The sequence below is a fragment of the Thalassophryne amazonica genome, chromosome 23, assembly GCF_902500255.1.
Source record: "Thalassophryne amazonica chromosome 23, fThaAma1.1, whole genome shotgun sequence".
Taxonomy (NCBI): Eukaryota; Metazoa; Chordata; class Actinopteri; order Batrachoidiformes; family Batrachoididae; genus Thalassophryne; species Thalassophryne amazonica.
This window is the reverse complement of record NC_047125.1, coordinates 21667303-21687258: the sequence shown is the minus strand read 5'-3', so window position 1 is coordinate 21687258 and position 19956 is coordinate 21667303. Positions and strand designations below refer to the sequence as shown.

Here is a 19956-nt window from a genome sequence, read left to right as displayed (position 1 = left end):
TTTAATCACATGTGCATCGTGTTTATTACTGCCTTTAAGTGTACAAACACCACAGCTGTTCAGGACGCGTGGACTCACTCACATACAGACAGTACAGACACAAAGTGCCTCACCTGCTTTGGCATTTATGAACACATTTTTTATTCTGACATCATGCCAAAAAACAAATAAAAATAAAAACATCAGGCTTCTTTATATACAAAAATTGTAAATCCATTACCAAAAAAACCCCTCAATCCTACACTCTGTAAAAGTAATTATTAAGTATTGTAGAAAAGACATTTTTTTGTTATTGTGTAATTTTGTCTGATATTTTTTTAATTTAATTGATATTGTTCGACCTGTGCATGCATTTTGATGAGCTCAGCGATTGTGGGTATTATTTTTTGGAGTGCCAAAAAACATAATCAAAGAGTTTTGTTCTGATTTGGAACAATCTTGGTGCAATGTTTGAGGGTCAGTCAAGGACAAAGTGATTTGCTTTTAAATAAAACCTGTTAATATCAAGGTCACAGGTCAAGGTCCAAATTCTGGCCCTGTGCTTATATAAAGGGTATATTTAGAATGACTATCTCAAGGAATTGGTTAAGCTACACCAATTGTCACTTTTAAACACTAATATGAAGTGACGTATCACCTCTCAGTTGGTTGCATGACCTTTTACCTTGCGTGACCTTGAAAACTCAATCTCATTGATAATGATTATTTTGAGATTGGTTAATGATACAGCTAAACACTAGCATGAAGTCATATATTGCCTTTCTATTTGTCACATGGCCTTTGGCCTTGGGTGACCTTGAAAGGTCAATCTCAAGGCCATATCTGTTTAACTCAAATGGTCTACACCTAATACAAATTGAACATGGTAGAATGGTAGCATGTTAATCAAGGACAAAGTGGTCCTATTTTGGACAGAATTTATCAAATTTGAAGGCCCCATAGAACCACATATTATGTGAAGACTGAATCACAAAAATAACTTGCATGAATCTGTCAAACAAGTATAATGTGAGTGTTGCTCGTTTTCTTCAGATTATGTTCTCAAGATTCTTTTTTTTTTTTACATAAAGAAGTCTGATTTGTTCTTATTCTGATGTGATGTCATAAAGCAATAAAAGACCAAGCCAGTGAGTACTGATAGGCACTATAACTGATAAGATTCATATTAGTTTAAGCCGCTTTGTATTTACAACCATACAAAATATTAAGTTATAAAACTGAGTCTGTAAATGTAAATCTCTCTCCAAGATACTGATTCTAGCGTGACTCCCCATCTCATATTAGTGTCCCAGGCTAAATCGTTTACACGACTCCCTGTTTTAGTGGGAACCACGACCATTAATCAGTCCAGAAATTACAAACACAGAACAACCAAAAAGGTCACAGAATCACAGTTCACATACAGTCCAACTTGTCCTGTAGGTCACATTGTCACATACTGCAGAGAAACACAAAAACTAGCAGTGCAATACTCAATTCTCGCTAACTTCATAATAATAGCGGACACTTTGAAATTATTTGGCTTTTATGAGGCTAAACTGCACTGCGAGCTTGCGAGTGCCTGCAGGCCAAGCTGCTTTTGGCGAAGCCTTACTGTTTCTGTGTTTATGTTCAAGTGAAGTGGCTGAGTCCAACCACACTGAGGCTTGGTACGCCAATTATGGGTTTGCCCATGCAAACACCCGCTCTCTCTTCTCACACATGGGCAGGGTGGCCTGTGCCTACTCTACATCAGCTGTGCTACATATTTGAAAAAACAGGTTTTTCTTATTGGTGCAACCCAATGAAGGAAAGGAAATGAAACAAAGTGACTGTCTTAAATAATTGTTCCAGCCTGTATATGGATTTAATTTCAAATAAGGAATGTGCTTTCAGACATTGGAAGAATAAAAGCATGCGCTATATTGGAGGTGTTCTCCAAATATTTCCATGCATCAAAAGATCTTAAACATCTCCGAGGTTATCGTAGATAATATCCGGTGATTGCACAGGGGCTTGGTGGTGAGTGTGCTGGCTGCACCGTACATAAGATGGCGGCGCTTTATGTTTTGACACTTTGCTGTATAGCTCGCTGCTCCCTCCTCCACCCAAGATGTTATTGTTGTTGTTGTTGACATTGCTGGCAAGATTTCCTTGTTTTTTCCTGCCAGGTTTGGGGACCTTTGTGGGCTTGGGCCATCTTGGGGCCAGAGGTGGCGGTGGGCCGTAGCTCAGGCCCAGCTGTGAAGATGACTGGAACTCAGAAGACTTCCCATGGGAGGGGACGGTGTAGCTTCCCTCCATATTGAAAAGGGCCTCCACTTCTTCTTGTCTCCTTAAGCTGTGAGGTTCCAAACGTGCTTTGTCATAAATACTGATCCCAGAATTCTGTCCTTTGGCGCAGCCTTCTGGTTCATCATATATGTGCTCCGGCTGAGTAGCAGGAGGTGATGATGATCCTTCTGCTTTACCTCCTGGGGGTCTCCTGTTGCTGTTCCCCCCTCGTCCTCCCCCTTGTGCATTTCCAGCTCCATTTAGACTCAGACCACCTGTTTTCTGGTTAAGCTCAAAGGTAATCTGGTCATACAGGTGTAAACAGAGGTCCGGTGGCTTTCTGTGGCTGTGGTGATCTCTGACCACGGCCCCTGAGACACCACCACATGAGGCCTCATCTCCTACTGGTCGAAGGCGTGGGGTGGGCACTGGGACTATGGGAGAGTGGCTACTGGTTTGGTTCTGACCCTTGATGGTGTCCACTGGGTCGGAATAGAGGCCATCACCACTGTGCAAAGGCAGGCGTACAGAGTCCGCTGGCTCAGAATAAAGACTGACATGCTCATGTGTTGACGAGGGTCCTGCACCTTTCACGACTCCGGTTGCCCCCTGCCTCCCCATTGGCGGGGTGTTTCCACCACCCAAACACACCACTGTGGGTGGAGGTTCTGGTAAACCCCTTCCTTTATGTCCTCCCCCAGCACTTTGCACTCTTCCACCTCCTCCTCCATCTCCACCTTCTCTTTTCCCAAGCACGCTGTCTCCAGAGCCTGGCTTGCTGTCTCCAGAATCACCGTCTGCTTCCCGACTGCTGGAGCTGCTACTGTCTCCACTTCCTGCTGTCATAGCAGCACTACCAGGAGACGCATTGCGTAGGTGCTGAAGGGACATGGGCCAGTCTGGGTCAAAATTGGTGGTGCAGGTGGGGTGGCGCTCCTCAGCGAGCGCCTTCTGAGACTGGATAGCCTGATCAACCAACTGGAAGATCTCATTGCCTTGCTTAGTGTCAAAAGTGAAGTTACCCGGACCTGAGTCGCAGCGTCGACCCGCCTCGAACGAAAACATTACCTGTTGAGAAGAAAGTGGAAAATGAAGAAGTGAGGGTAGAAATAATGCTAAATATGTTGGTAGTGAAAGTTAGCAAGATGTCAGAAAATACACAAGAAGATGCGTCTGAATGTAGGTCATCTGTCAAGCATATCCTCTGCTGCTTATAGCTTTATTTACACTTCGTAACAGCAGTCAAGCTTGCAGTCAGGGCTTAAGCATACCACATCAGACTCCCTCAATGCAAACAAGATAGGTGTGACCATGTCGAAGTTCACTGAGCTGTATCTCTGACAGTTTTATTTTTTTCACACAGTTGTAATGTGACTTCCTCCTGCACCTACCCGGTCTCGGCCGTATCTCCTCAGCAGCTTGTAAGGCCACACCAAGATGTTCCTTTTTGTCTTTGGGTCTTTCAAGATCAGGACATCGCCTTCAGCTTTTAGCCAATAATTGCCTGACAGCGCGCAACGCTCTGATGCTTCGGTGCGCTGGATGCTTACCCAGAACTCGTTCACTGCAGGAAAGTCAAAAAGAGGGGGATGTTACCGGTGCATGTTATTCTTACTAAAATTGGTATTTAATGAGCTGGCCTGAAATATGGCTAAATAATAGAGAAGTAAAGCGAAGGACAAATGTTTTAACTTCACTGTTCCGGGTACATGGTTTGGAAAATGGTTGTAGCTCATGTAATATAGGCTAATTGTATAATTTTGGATGAAACAGAAAATGGCTCTTATAAATAAGCTTCTATGTTTCAAGATGTAGATAGAAGGCCCAGGCTGTTTTATCTCCTTACCTTCTTCTCTGGAGTAATAGAGGAGGTTCTCTGACATCTGCATATCCCTTTTTCCCCCATTAGAGTCTGCAGCACTGGTGCCACTTCCTCCCTGTGCACATACCAACAGAAACAGTAGAACATTGTTCCTGTTTACATCCAGAAGTCTACCTTTCGGATTCCAGAAAACCAAATTGAAACAAGTGAGGTACTCATTGAATGCATCACTCAACCATGCCAGAGTCATTCCCTATTCATCACTCTGCTGTTCAGAAAACAGAAATTTATTAATAAAACACAAAAATTATGCAAAAAAAGTGAGATTTAGAAATATGGGTCTCCAATAAAGGCAGCCATCATAAACATTTGTTCTCTAAGTATTTTTAAGTCCATTATCTTAGAATTCATGGTTGCATCCATATTAACATATAGGCTCCGGAAAAACAACATTTATCTGCATTGCTTAGCAAAAAAAAAAAATGGAGTGGAATTGAAAATTGTGACAAAGTGTCTTCTTGCAATTTTTGTCTGTGGCATCATCAGTTATGTGGCTTCACAGTAGAGGAACATAGAGAAGGTTTCTCTTTCAAAGGTGAAATTTCCAATCCAATTTCCAAAGGGCAAATGGGAGGCTCGTTTTTTTCCTGGTGTTAATATCCTTCTCTGCTCCACTTCACCACAAAGCTATAACAGGTGAGCCAAGAAGCTAAATTTGCATTATTCCCAGTTTCTCCAGTCACACAGTTGTCATGTGGGTCTTGTTGGCTTCCCTCATTAGTCTTCTTCTTGCACGGTTGCTCAGTTTCTGGAAATGAAGTCCAAGACATATTTAGTGCCTTGAAAATGTTCATTGTCCACCTTGTGAGTAGTTTAAAGAAAACTGGCTGTACAAGTGAAGTCTTGTATTGAGAACAGTGATGATAATAATATTAATATTTAATTTGTCCAATTACTTGTGTCCTCTGAAAATGGAGAGACTTTGTCTAAAAATGGCCGACATTTTTGTAAAACCCTTTGGATAAAAAATATTTAAATGTTTATGGAACAAGTTATACTCCAACAGAGTGGTATTTTATAAAATTTGATTGTGTGAGGGCTAGCTAGAGCGTTAGCTGCCTCCATTTGACTTCCTTGGCAATACTGAGAATACGGCTTGTGAGTATCGGCACAAATTTGTGTGTCCAAGTTGACTAACTTTGAGTCAAACAAGAAAGGCCTGTGCATATTATCCAACACTGTCTGAATCACGTTTAAATGAGCTGAAATTCGCTGTGAGAATGAGCTGCAAGAAAAAGAATAAGGACTCAGAGGAGCAACAGAGGATGAAGTGGATGGACTTTCCTGCTGGAAACTCCCTCCAGCTTCCTCTCTCAAAACATACAGTGTATGATGTTCGCGAGTGTGTGTGCGTCCCCACAATAGAAGCTTGAGTTTGCACGCACACTCTCGGGTCATATGGGAAATTCTTCACCATGAAGATTCTCACAGAACAGCACACGTAAACAAATAAGAGGCCGCAATATCAGTTTCGAATTGAAATGAAAGCTGCAGTTTTATGTTTTTGACATCTCAGAGTAAACCAGGTGAAACACACACACAGGAAGCATTCAAAAGCACAATTACCCGCTTCCTAACCCAAACGCTATTTCTGAAACACACTGTGAGATTCGGTTGCCCTGATTATCAGACACACATGCACCCCACCATCACTAAATACCGACAAAGTGTATCAATACCTGAAAAGCAATGTCACACATCATGTCCATCCAGTCTTTAGCCACACCCCTCTCCGCGGCGAACACGTGCGTCTTGTCGTTGGTTTCCACACAAAATGCCGCCATGTTGTCTTTGGGGCAGGTCTCCATCAATGCGGGAAGGATGGAGATACATTCAGACAAGCGAATTATCTTTTTATCCAGCTTTTTTGTTTTTTCATTGGCCCCGCTTCCTGAACCTCCTCCAGCTCCTCCGGCTCCAGCTGAGGACGAGTCGAAGAACTCGAGACGGGCAATGCCGTTCTGGCTGGCGGGATAGAGGACAAACCAGTTCTTCTTCCATTTCTGATGGATGGGAAAGGAAGATGAGGAGAGATAGTAACAGATGAGAACATTATTTAATATCGACATTTTACATTTCATTCAATTTCTGCAACGTGTCACCTCACTGGTGTCACATATTAATTAGCTCGCTAAAAATGTGTATCATGTGACCCTTTTAATACTTTCATCAGATTGCAGAGTTTATTCTGCTCATTTCTTGATGCAGAAATGATTATCTTATACTTTATTTTCCTTTGCATGTACCCTGTAAAAAGAAGTGCGTGGTAAGATAAACTATCTTCACGCTAAACATAACTCAAAAACAACACATGCCATTATTTTGTAACTCGAGACAAATAATGACGTCATTTGCAGTTGTTTAATTGGTATCCAAGTGCAAAGTCTGTGTTCGTGTATATATATATAAATATATATATATATATAGAGAGAGAGAGAGAGAGAATTATACATTTATTGTTATTTATTGTTAAGATCCTATTGTCTTACGTACAATTTGTACTTGTTCAGTCAAGTCCCTCTATTTTGTGACATGATAATTTCACAAGGACCACAATGGAAATAAGTGTTTATGTTTTATTGTGTTATCAGTGTATCATTGATATATTCACCTCTGTATGCTTATATTGATGTTGCAGAATAAACTCAATCAATCAGTCAATCATAAACAATATTTTATTTACATTTTAACAGCGTCTACAGGAGGGACTGCGTGTGCGCATTTATGAGCTTTTAATGAGCAGACATTAGCTGTGAGTTTGCGGAAGTTAGCATGCACGCTGACGTCAGCGAGATGTTTTGTATATCAGTCCAGAGGTGTTATCAGGTTACAAAAACAGCTTTGTCAGTTTTAGAATTATTTATTTGTCGGTAGCTTTTACATAATATATGAGAAAGAGGTTATATTTACAAACAAATGAAACAAAGTTAACAGCTAGCTAGACCAGCCAGTGACGTCACCACACTAATGTCCGCGAAATGTCTTGTATGTCAGTCCAGAGGTGTTATCAGTTTACAAAAACAGCTTTTTCAGTTTTAGAAGTCTTTATTTGTCGGTAGCTTTTACATAATATATGAGAAAGAGGTTATATTTACAAACAAATGAAATGAAGTTAACAGCTAGCTAGACCAGCCAGTGACGTCACCACACTAATGACCACGAAATGTCTTGTATATCAGTCCAGGGGTGTTATCAGGTTACAAAAACAGCTTTTTCAGTTTTAGAAGTCTTTATTTGTCAGTAGCTTTACATAATATATGAGAAAGAGGTTATATTTACAAACAAATGACACAAGTTAACACCTAGCTAGACCAGCCAGCAGTGTTGGGGAAAGTAACTTTGGAAAGTTACTTCATTAGTTAATCTATACAGTTATATTTTACACTTACTTCTTACTTCTTTACTTCATTAGCAGCTGCGGACACCTTGTCAGCAGCTGCTGAATGTAATTAATAAAGTTGCTCATAATCTAATTTGGTTATTTTTAAGATTTAGTACTCAGAAAGTAACTATTAGTTACTTTGCTGATTAGTTACTTTCTGATTGCTCAATCTTACGAGTAACCAAGTTAGATTACTTGTTACCTTATTAGTTACATTACTTATTAGTTGCAAGTTTTCTGCAGATTCTAATAAAGTCATTGCATAAAGCTGCTAATGAAGTAACTGCATAAAGCACCTGTATAAAGCAACTAAAAAAGTAACTAAAAAAGTAACTTGTCAAAGTTACTTTCTACAACACTGCCAGCCAGTGACGTCACCACACTAATGTCTGCGAAATGTCTTGTATATCAGTCCAGAGGTATTATCGGGTTACAAAAACAGCTTTTTCAGTTTTAGAAGACTTTATTTGTCGGTAGCTTTTCCAGTTTTATTTCTTGTTAGTTTTTACATAATATATGAGAACAGGTATATTACATATAAACAAAGCTTTGGAACACCAGAGAGCGAGCAGCCAGTGATGTCACAGTGCCTACTCTGATGGCTGTCACCCCCGCCCTTCAAAAAAAACAAAAAAACAAAACAACAAATAAAAAAACAGATTTGCATGATTCAGAGCATAAAATAGGAAGAGAATTTAACTTTTTAACCTCTTAGAATAGGTCAAGGTTAGCCATCTTTGAACTTGTCCAAGGTCGTGTCCCAAGAATGTTCCCTGTGATTTGAAGACTCTGACCAGTAATAGGACTGGACTTATGCTGAGGACAGACAGATGGACAGACAGAGGAATGGACGGATGGACGCAAGCCTTTGCAGTACCCGAGACCATATTTGATGGCCTCGGGTAATCAATAATTATTTCAATTAATATGTGCCTTTTTTCTACAATTGTACTCAGTTGCACTCCTCCAGTCCTGATGATGGTAGTGAGAGCCACTCAGGTATTTTACTCACAAAATCATGATTGACACAGTGTGGTACATACAGTAGGGTTGCTGCCAAAAACATTGTTGTGTTCATGTGTTCATTCACATCTTGGAAATCCTATTTTCATTGCTTTTGTTGTTGCACAAATGTGTGGTGATTACAACATTATTTGTAAATGCCTTAATTATTGTAAGAAGACAAACTGCATGAAGTAGAAAACCAGATCTGCATGCAGAAAAATGTAATCAGTTCCTCCATCTCATACGCACACACACGCCGTTATCGACCAGTTAAAATTAACTGCCAGAAAGGACAGGAAATGTGTGGGACGGCCATTACCCAGGATTCTCTCTGCTTCCTAGTTTTGAGTCCAGGTGTGTGAGATCGAATGTGTGCATGTTTTTGTACGGTGTTTATTAACGTCTCTGCTTTTCACCACCATCTGTGCACATGCAAACTAATACACAATGGGAAGCTGTAAATGCATGTGCCAGTAATATAGTTCGAGCATATGTGCAGAGGTCGTGACACGTTAAATCGGTCTTCCAGATAAGGCAGCAGCCACTGATGCACCGAGTGGAAATTATGCAAATAATTCAGAGAAACTTCCTCATTGCTGGTGGACAGTCAGAAAATTGACACGCTCAGTTTAACCTCACCTCCTCTTGCAGACTGCAGGTTCAAAACCTGTTTGAATTTATCGAAAGTGTTATTACCTCCAACAAGAAGAGTACTTTTTTGTTGCTGTTTGTCTGTCTGTGTGCCTGTTTGTTTGATTGTCAGTCGGATATCTCAAAGGACTTTAACAGATTTCATTGACATCTCATGTATCAGTATTCCAAGTTTCAAGGAAGAGTTGACTACATTTTGGTGCAGATCTGGATTCAGGGGTGGATCTTTGCTTTTAAATTTTAAGGTTGTAATCGTGGTTGCTGTGATCAGGATCATTATCAAAGATCAAAGGCTGGATCAGGATCAAAGGAATTAGGATGAAAAATATCCTGGTCAAAGAGAGTAACAAAAACATAACCTTGAAGAGGTTCAAAGGTCAACAATAGTGATGTAAAATACAGATAAAATGTCAGCAGTCATGGTCAAAGTTTAGCAATCATGCTTAAAGCTCAACATAAGATAGTGTAAGTACTCAAGATCAAAGATTGCCAATCAGGGTCAAAACTCACCATCACAAGACACAATTAAAGAAAAGGGATGAGGATCAAAGATAGGTAACCAGGGCCAAATCTCACAATCACAAGTCAGAATTAAAGATAGGTTATCAGGATGAAAGTTCAGCACACAGGGTGGTCACAAGTCATGATAACCGATCAGAATCAAAAGTGAATCGAATCAAAAGGTATAAATCTTCATCGTGACTTAGTAACCAGGATCAAATTTCAACGATCACCACATGAGGGCAGAAGAAAAGTCAGTAATCAGGATCAAAGATCAACAACTTGGATCAAAACTCAAGATCACAGATAAGAATCAAAAATGAGTGATAAGGATCAAACGTCATAAATCACAATCAAATAAATGTTAAATGTTTGAAGGAGCAAACATGAAAAGTGTGTGAATAAAATAAATGTGCATTTTACAAAAACAGGCGGACCCCAGTTTTACTGTGTGAGCATTAATCAACAAACACAGTATGTCACTCTGTGTTACTGCAATCAGAAATTTTTGTCTGTGTAAATTCTGTTGATTATGTTACAATCTTTTATTTATAAAATGTCAGAAAAATAGTAGAAAAAGTGTCCAAAAGGGTTTCTTAAGCCGGGGAGAAATCTTCACAGTGCCTATTTTGCTCAAAGTCAAGGGTAGCTGTTGTTAATAACCAGTCTAAACCAGTTCACATTTATTATGTCCTTAATATGGAATACTTTAATCAGAATAACTTGAAAGCCAGTTTAAACACGTTCCCCGCTGCTATAAATTCATTAAACTCATAAAAGTAAGTCTCTTCGGCTGCTCCCTTGTTTTCACTTGGGGTTGCCACAGCATGTTCATTTGACACAGGTTTTACACCAGATCCCCTTCTTGACACAACCCCACATTGCATGGAGAAAGGTGGCAGGGGTGGGGTTTGAACCCAGAACCTTCCACGCTGAAACCAAGTGCACTAACTGCTTAGGCACCACCCCTGCTGATAATAATAATAACAATAATGATAATAATGCCATATCTGCGTTAAACCAGTTTAACACATGATCCAAGAGGTTTAAAAACAATTTATACAATTCAGTCCTGAGTGTACAACAGTTTAAACCAAGCTACAATCAGGTTCTGTTGAGGTTTTACTCTACATTCTTCTTAATATGATGCCTACAGCGATGTTGTAGCAGGACAAATTATTATGCTTGAGGTTCATTGGATTGGATTGAAAACCAGTCGCAGGATAAATGAGGAGATGGATGCTACACCACATCGTGACAAAAGCACAAATAAAGACAGTCTGGAAAACCACAAATCACTTAATCCATGAGATGTCCGTAACTTTAGACATGGATCATCCTCTGAGTAAATCCATGAAACAACAGGATGTAATTCGCCCTGAAGCAAGTGGTCTGGTCATGTGACTGTTTGTTCCCTGCCATTAAAAGCTTTTCATAGCTCCAGGCGGGCCTCACACTGCAGGTTCAAGCAGCTTTTACCTGTGTGTGTGTGTGTGTGTGTGTGTGTGTGTGTGTGTGTGTGTGTGTGTGTGTGTGTGTGTGTGTGTGTGTGTGTGTGTGTGTGTGTGATGAGCAGATGCTCAAAGCCACAAGCTGCCATTCCTCCCAGTAAGAAATTCCAATTATAACGTCACTTTGTAAATGTGAAATCACAACAGTAAGAATGTCTGAAGTGACGTACAGCAGGTATTTTCTAAGGTGTTCTGCACTTAGTGGCTCAATGAATACACTCTAAGAAATGAAACACAGGGGTTTAAAATGTAATTAATACTATAATTTTCAGTATACTTGCAATTGTTAAATTTAAGGATTTAAGTAATAATTGTTGTGTGGGCCGCTGAAGAGGAGGTACTGCTGGTCCACCACCACCAGAGGGCGCCCTGCTTGGAGTGCGGGCTCCAAGCAGAGGTCGGTGTGCCCTCGGTCCAGGCCCACCTCAGGAGGTGCCGCCGGGTGTGGCGGACCGCCCGCTCTGCCCTGTTAAAGGCCCGGACGAGGGCCAAGACCCATGCGGACCGCCGGCGTTCCCCGGCCCCCACATACCAGCCCGGGCAGGAGGTGGCTCTCGACTAAGGACATCCCTCTCCGTGTGGACTCCCCAAAACTGAAGGACAGATTCATCGGACCCTTTCGTATCCTCAAGATCATCAACCCGGCCGCAGTGAAGCTCCAACTCCCAGCTTCACTGTGGATTCACCCTGTGTTTCATGTGTCCCGTCTTAAACCACACCACACCTTGCCCCTCTGTGCTCTGGGACCTACGCCGCCTCCTGCCCGGCTCATTGACGGGGAGCCTGCCTGGACAGTCCGCAGGCTCCTGGACGTCCGTCGTAAGGGCCTGGGGTTCCAATATCTGGTGGACTGGGAGGGGTATGGACCTGAAGAACGCTCCTGGGTGAAGAGGAGCTTCATCCTGGACCCGGCCCTCCTGGCCGATTTTTACAAAAGACATCCGGACAAGCCTGGTCGGACACCAGGAGGCGCCCGTTGAGGGGGGGGTCCTGTTGTGTGGGCCGCTGAAGAGGAGGTACTGCTGGTCCACCACCACCAGAGGGCGCCCTGCTTGGAGTACGGGCTCCAAGCACGAGAGGGCGCCAGACCCAGAAGAAGTGACAGCTGTCATTCATCCTCTGCACCAGCTGTCACTCGTTCATCATCATCATCATCACCATAAAGGCCGGACTGCAACTCCACCTCCTCGCTGAGAAATCGACTACCGAAGAGGTAATTTCTCTGCTGACTCATACGTTGTGTAATAATAATCTGAACTTCTGTTGCAGCCGTTTTCCTGGTGTTTTCCTTATCTGTGGGATTGGCGTTTGGTGTGACAGCGACGGCTTCGCCTCACACCCCAAACCAGATAAGTGGATTAAACAGGAGCTGCACAAGTGTGTGATTGGAGGTGGAGGTGCTCCCTCCTAACTGGGTGCAGACTGTGGATTACTGAGTGTGCGGACTCACACTCATTTATCTTGTCTTTGCTTTCTGCCAGCAGTACCAGGGTCGACAGCCGAAGACAGAGGCCACCTGGGGCCTCGGGACTTGGCGGCTCCGGTGTTCTTCAGACCGTTGGTGGTTGTCCGTTCTTTAGCGCCCCCTGTTGTGGGTCCGTGCTACGACACCTTTCCAACAATAATGTTTCATTTGATTTAATTAATTTCAACTACAATATTGTTTGCACTTAATTGACAATGTTATGTGGAAAAGGTTACCTTAACTTTATCAATTAAATTCAATGTTTTATTTCTGAGAGTGTAGTTTACAACCTGCACATTAGCATACAGTGTGTATGTACGCTGTACTGGTGTGGATTTATAAAGGCAGCTCTTTCAAATCTATTTTTTGGAGTATGAACATGCATCATGCGTCCTTTCGGCTTTGTTTCATTGTTTGTTGTGACTTCCTGTGCATTTCATTTTGCACATTATCCCTGAGGACAAATAGTTCATTTAATTTAGCCCACTATGCAAAATACAAACATATAAACAAACCCAGATGAACCAATCCACTTTATTTATATAGCACATTTAAACAACAGAACAGTTTTGCAAAGTGCTGCACATAAAAATAATTATACAAACTATACAAAACAATAAACCAACTCAGATACTAATAAATAAACATAAAAACAATAAAACAATAAATAAATAAAACACTGGGCCAAAGACAACAGAGGACCATACAACTCATGCAGAGCTAAAAGCCAGAGAATAAAAGTGGGTCTTCAGACAAGACTTAAAACACTCCACTGTGGGGGCTGTTCGAACGTGGAGAGGCAGAGCGTTCCAGAGTCTGGGCCCGGCCACAGAGAAGGCCCTGTTCCCCCTAGTCTTAAGTCTCGTCCTTGGCACCACAAGCTGGAGCTGGCCCTCAGACCTCAGAGCGCGCGCTGGGGAGTAAATTTGGAGGAGGTCTACAATATATTGTGGGGCCAGTCCGTTTAAGGCTTTAAAAACAAATAATAAAATTTCAAAATCAGTTCTAAAATTACAGGGAGCCAGTGCAAAGACGCAAGAAGGGTGTAATATGTTCATGTTTTTTGCTCCCAGTTAAGAGGCGTGCAGCAGTGTTCTGGACTAACTGCAATCTGTGAAGTGTATTTTGATTAATTCCAAAAAAAAGTGAATTGCAGTAGTCCAGGCGTGAAGAAATAAAAGCATGCATGACGCGCTCCAAGTCAGAAAAGGATAAAATTGATTTAATTTTGGTTAAAAGACGAAGCTGATAAAAGCTGGATTTAACAACCGCCTTGACCTGCCTATCCAGTTTAAAATCAGAGTCCATAATGACGCCAAGATTGGTGGCTGTGGGCTTCATTTGTTGACTGAGAGGGCCCAGGTCTAATCGAGCTGTGGAACCAACACTGGGCCCAAACACAATCACCTCGGTTTTGTTCTCATTTAAGCTAAGAAATTTTGAGCCAACCAAGCCTTGACGTCTTCCAGGCACACAAGCAAGGGTGTCAGGGGGCTGCTAGAGTTCTTCTTAATAGGCAGTAGATTTGAGTATCATCTGCATAAAGATGATAACATATGCCATGTTTTCTAAACACCTGACCTAAAGGGAGAAGGTACAGGGTAAAGAGAACAGGCCCAAGAATAGAAACCCTGGGGGACTCTACAGTTCAGAGGAACAGAGGATGAGGTGGACTCCCCAGCCTGACAGTAAATGAATGGCCTGTAAGGTAAGAGTGGAACCAGTCCAAGGCTCTCCCCCTGACACCCACACAGTTCTCAAGAAGGGATAAAAGAGTTGCATGGTCGACTGTGTCGAAGGCAGCAGTCAGGTCCAAAAGCACCAAAACGGCAGAGTCACCAGAATCAGTGATTAAAAACAGGTCATTAAAACTTTAAAAGTGTTGTGTTGTTGTGTTCTCAGTGCTGTGAAACAATTTATAACCTGACTGAAAACTGTCTAAAATGTTGTTCGTTTCTAAAAACTCTTGTAGTTGTGCAAGAACAGCTTTTTCCAAATCTTGAAATAAAAGGAAGCTTAGATATGGGCCTATAATTAGAAATAACAGAGTTATCAAGACAGAGAAGAACGGAGAAGACCGTGATCGTGTTTTTTCTCTTTAAAACATTAAGACACCGTTTGAGGTATGAATGATACATCACTAGTTTGATGGAATACTATCTTAGTGTAAGTATATTCATTTTCCCAGCTCCCATGAACACACACACACACCTCCTACCTTTTCCTTCATCTGTTGCTGGGTTCTTTCCCATTTGTTCCTCTGCTGTTTTCCTCTTGCACCTGCGTTTTTCTGCCCCTGCTTGGATTTTGTTTATTTTGTTGTGTTTTCTTTTGTTATTGTTTTTAGTTGGCAGCTATTTGTTCCCATTTTTGTGCATGGACATTTGGTAGTATTGTTTATGATACTGTTTACTCTTCATGTCGATATATAACTTTTCAAAATTTATTTTGTAAATAGTGTTTTTAAATAGGCATGCCTTACTGTAAGGCGTCTTGCGTTTGGGTCTACGTGTCCCGCCTACCTGACAAACTGGGTATCATCTTCACACGACTGTCTGACCCCATGTTTCCAGATTGCACATTTTCAAGGTATTTTTCTCACGTTCCCAACACACACACACACACACATACACAATTCAAGCTCGCTCTCAAAATGAGCCAGTGTTTCAATGTGCTATACTACTTGCAGGGACTGGTGCCATGACTACCCAAATACAACAGTCACTTGTCAGGAAGAATTTGTGCTGTCAAATCGTTTTATAACTGGCTGCAAACATATCAGTTTGTTTCTGAACTATCGACAGTAGGCTGAGCATGAAATGTAGATGGAACATGATGTATATGAACCTATTTCTCTGTGTATCATTTAAAACAGAAACTCTCGACTCACCTTTTCCAACCATACACGTGGAAACAACAAGGCAATGCAGCTGCATGTCCACTGACATTTCTAACAATTGCATAATTGACAAAAAACTTACCCTCAGACTGCTTTCAACACCTTCATATCAGCTGGCGTTCAGTTTCCTGTTCTTTTTGATTCACTTCCTTCTCTACACCATCCAAAGCTGAGAATGATCATTTTGAATGTGTCTATGTTCCTGGTGTGTCAAATGCATTGAATCAGTATTCTCTATGTATCTATTGTTAACTCCAAATTTGAGGGTTGGTAGTACCAGAATGTTTTGCTGGTCCATGTCATATGACCAGAGAGCGAGAGACAAAGACACTCTTAGAAAACCGACAAATTTGAAAGCATTCACGAGTTCTTACACAGCAGAGATCAGACCCAAGGCAAGGTTGCATTTAGGCGAAAGATCACACAGATCTGTAACAGAAGCACGGGTATGTCACTGTGCTAAAAAAAAAAAATAGTTATTTGATGATAAATTAACAATAATTTGGATAATTATTTACATATAGTCACTGCTGGGATAGGCTCAGCCCCCATGACCCTTAACTGGAATAAGCAGGTTTAAAAAAATGAATGAATTTACATTTAGTCATCTGTCAAGCAGAAATGACAAACTTCAGTTCATTTTCTAAATAATTTGTGACTACTATCGATGGAATTTTCTGGTGTAATTTTTCTGAAAAAAAAAAAACAGATATTTTGCCACAGTGCGAGACCTAGAAAATTGTGATGAACATTATTCCATTTTTATAACATTTGTAAAGCAAAGACACCAATCAATATGAAAAGATAAACTTTAAGACCCCCCCCCCCCCCCCCATTAGAACTTTCTGATGTGATAAAACAAGAAAAAGTGAGATCACACTCTTCCCTGACCTACAGTAAATGTCATCTCCTCATTAAATGTCAATGAAAAACAGATCAGGGTGGTCAGAGTAAGACTTTTATTCCCTCATCTGAACTTGTGATATTGATGATGATTTGGAAGCAAATTTGGAACAAAACAAAATTTAATGAGCTGTTTCCTGATCCAACCACATTCTCCCCACAAAATTGAACTGAAGGACATAATAGACTGGTCACAGTTCATACTGTTTTCCTTTCCGTGCTTGCTGATGTCATAAAACAAGGATCTTAACGAATGAGATAAAAGCAAATGTTTGGGGGGAAAAAATCATCATCAAAATGGACCCAATTCATGCTTGACAAAACTGCGTCTCCCCAAAAATGTTTTTTGAAAGATGGCGAGTGGTGACAATTCAGACAGTTTACCCAATCAGAGCTTCGTGATGCCGTTAAAGCAGGGATATAAGGAATGGGATAAAAAAAAGGGAAAAAAATTTTGAACAGATCACAAACTAAATCAACAAACTCAAGTCTGTATCAAAAGACATTTCTTTAAAAGATTATGACATCCAGAGTTCAAACCCTTCACATCTTTTATGATGTCATAAAACAAGAATGTTGAAGAATGAGAGAGATGAGACAAAAGGAAGGGTTTGGAGGCAAATATGTATCACTGCCAAAATTTAATCACATCTTCCATGACCAAAGGATCGTCTTTCCTCAAGGTTCCATTCAAATTGAAAAACCACTTCTTGAGATATCCGGCCAACAGACAACACGGATGGACAAAGTTGATTACATAGCCAAACGAGGAGGTTATGAGAGGAAGTAGCGGCAGCCATATTGTCTTTGTATTGTGAGATCAACCATCGTAAAACATAAACTGTCACAGAGAGAGGAATATTAGTCTGCTGTCACCTGCTCAGATGAAGTGGAATCTGTTGTTTTGGTATCACAGCCTTTTATTATATTATTATATCACAAGTATGATGAACACATGAAGTCTTTCATTTGTCCATGTTGTCACAGTCAACCAGTGTATTTTCATGTCATAAATACATACAAATGTACAGATACCCAGCAAGTTTATTTCATGACCCCACATCAAACAAGGCCCGATTACATCATGCGTAGAAGTCCATCTTTAAGCAACTGGGCACAATGGTGGCTCTGTAACCGAACCAAGATATGTTCCATTTATCAGTACGTAAAACACCCCTTTCTGCTTTGCAACTGGGAATAGCATACTACAACTTCCATTTTTACAACTTCTAAGACAAGCTTTGTTGTCCACATGAAAACCAATATTCATACTTTTATTTGTAGTTTCCTTGTTGTACATTTTAAACTAACACACTTTATTTGCATCATCAGGTACATTTAGGTGAGGACTTAATGGGTATTTGTAATTTTGGAGTTGATCAGTTTCAATAATAATAGTGAGTATGTATATAACTTTATTTATTTTATGTTGCGTGCATTTCCCTCTGGTATTTGTATATTTTATTGTGTCTGTGGGTCAATAATGAATTAATTAATTTCAATACATTCAGATAACAAAGACACACTTCTTCAGATATTTGATTTTCAAAGTGTTTCATTTTATGTATATAGTTAGTTAGTTATTGGGGGAATGGGAGCGTGCATCCCTTTTAATTTTTGTATGCACACAAGAGTTGAAATGCTTATTCAATGTACCGAAAACCAGGCATCAACTCTTCTGATGTCCACTTTCAGTCTTTTAATAAAAAATGTTAAATGTTAATTGGGTCCTACTTCTCAGCTATCACGATTTGTTGTCTCATATATGTTTACAAGGAAAAACTAGCTTGAAACTGGTTTCAACCATTTTAAACCACATGTAGGTTTTTGTGTATTAACCTCTTGAAACCAACAATGAACGTGTAAACTGGATGCAATTTTGTGAAATGACTTTGAAGGGCTTTTAAAAAGTTTGAAAATGGTTTTAAACCAGATAACAGCTGGTTTTTATCAGATCTAAAACTAATTACAAACTGGAGTTACATGGAGATTAACTAGGTTTTAAGTTGTTTATTTGATTAAAAAATAAATAAAAAGCCCTCTGAAGACGCCTTACTGATTTCTGAGAAACATTTTATGCAGTTAAACAGAAATACTAATCAACAGATTAACTGATGATGAAAATAAACATAAGCTGTAGTCCCAATGTACACATTTTAACTATGGTACTGGCTGAACACTAGTATTTCTTTTAAAGTGCTTATTTTTACAAGTTGAAAGATTGTTCAAATTGGGATTAGTTGGTTTGCAACTGTTTTCACAGAAATCACAAACATTTTCATCTTTACCAATATTTATTGAGTCAATTCTGCTTTTTTTTTCTCATTTCTATTCCCACTCAGTGCATTTTGTGTAACTTACCTTTCCAAACTTTTGATGCTGCACATAAAGTTGTCCCTCTTTGACGTGGGTGTCCATCCCCCCCCAAAACTTCACAAACCCCTTTTATCCACAAAGGGGAAGATGTGACTTGCACTTGGCAGATGAACTCTATTTAAGGGGGTAATTTTTTTCTGTATCCTTTAAGAACTTCCCCTTCTGTCACTTGAGCTCCCCGGCTGTCAAAGCGTGTTCATCTGAGCACATTCCGAGAGGTAATGGCCTCATGATCAAAATCAGCAGGTCCAAACAGCCTCTGTGTGGTCCTAACAAAGTAAAATAATGCCCAAATGTTGTCAGAGGGTCTCCGAACTCTCTCACTGCTGCTGTTGGGCTGATCCAGTGTCAAGCTCAAATGAATGCCCATTGATTCGCCTTCAGAATAAAAGCTTAATGAAAAACAGTTATTGCAGCAGTAGCGGACTTCAGTAAGGCATTTCAGAAATTGGTCTAGGTGAGGTTTAGAGGTGCCTGGGAAGAGTCATGGTGTTGCTAGGCAAAGCAGAACGAAAGTCCAAGTCTTCAGGTTTATGGTGCATCTTATCTTACTTTATTGTTGTGAAACTTAAACAAACAAGCAACCTAAGGTGATGACAAGATGTTTTTGTAATGGGGTCCCTTCAGAGGATCATAGGGTACTGCTGGAATTACTTTATGTTAAATGAACAGTTACTTAGAGAGACTCAGATTAGGGCTATCACCTGAATTGTGAGGGAACATAAGCTGTGACAGTTTGACCATGTGGTGTGTTTCTCTTGGATTGATCCATCACACAGGAGCCTCAGTGTTGAGGATCTCGGTGGCAAGGGAAGGCCAACGGGACGCGGACACCTACATTTCAGGCTGCAGCACACAAACTGCAGCACACAAACTGCTACATTTGAGAGGTTGGGATGGACTGATTATCTGCCAGAGTGGTTGCCTTTCTGGACCCAAGATGGTTCTGTAATGTGGTGGATGTAATGGGGTGATGACCTATTGCCATTGGGGTAATGCATTAAGCCCAAATACATTATACCAATGACAGCAAAATAATTTCTAAACAGCACATAAGAAACACAACTGACTGCACGTTGATTCTGTATGTCAATTTAGCTTAATGTTAGCATCAACACCAATACCAAT

General features: G+C 40.6%; 1 protein-coding gene across 1 annotated transcript; it reads right to left on the bottom strand.

The window, feature by feature from the left end:
• dok1b (docking protein 1b) lies at positions 1–19215 on the bottom strand. The gene is made up of 5 exons (XM_034164797.1): positions 18814–19215; positions 5815–6138; positions 4100–4190; positions 3645–3817; positions 1–3321 (listed from the first exon to the last, which is right to left on the bottom strand). Exons 1-5 carry the CDS (start codon positions 18868–18870, stop codon positions 1945–1947), a joined length of 2022 nt encoding a protein of 673 aa, XP_034020688.1. The 5' UTR covers positions 18871–19215; the 3' UTR covers positions 1–1944.
• Positions 19216–19956: the final 741 nt, after the last annotated feature.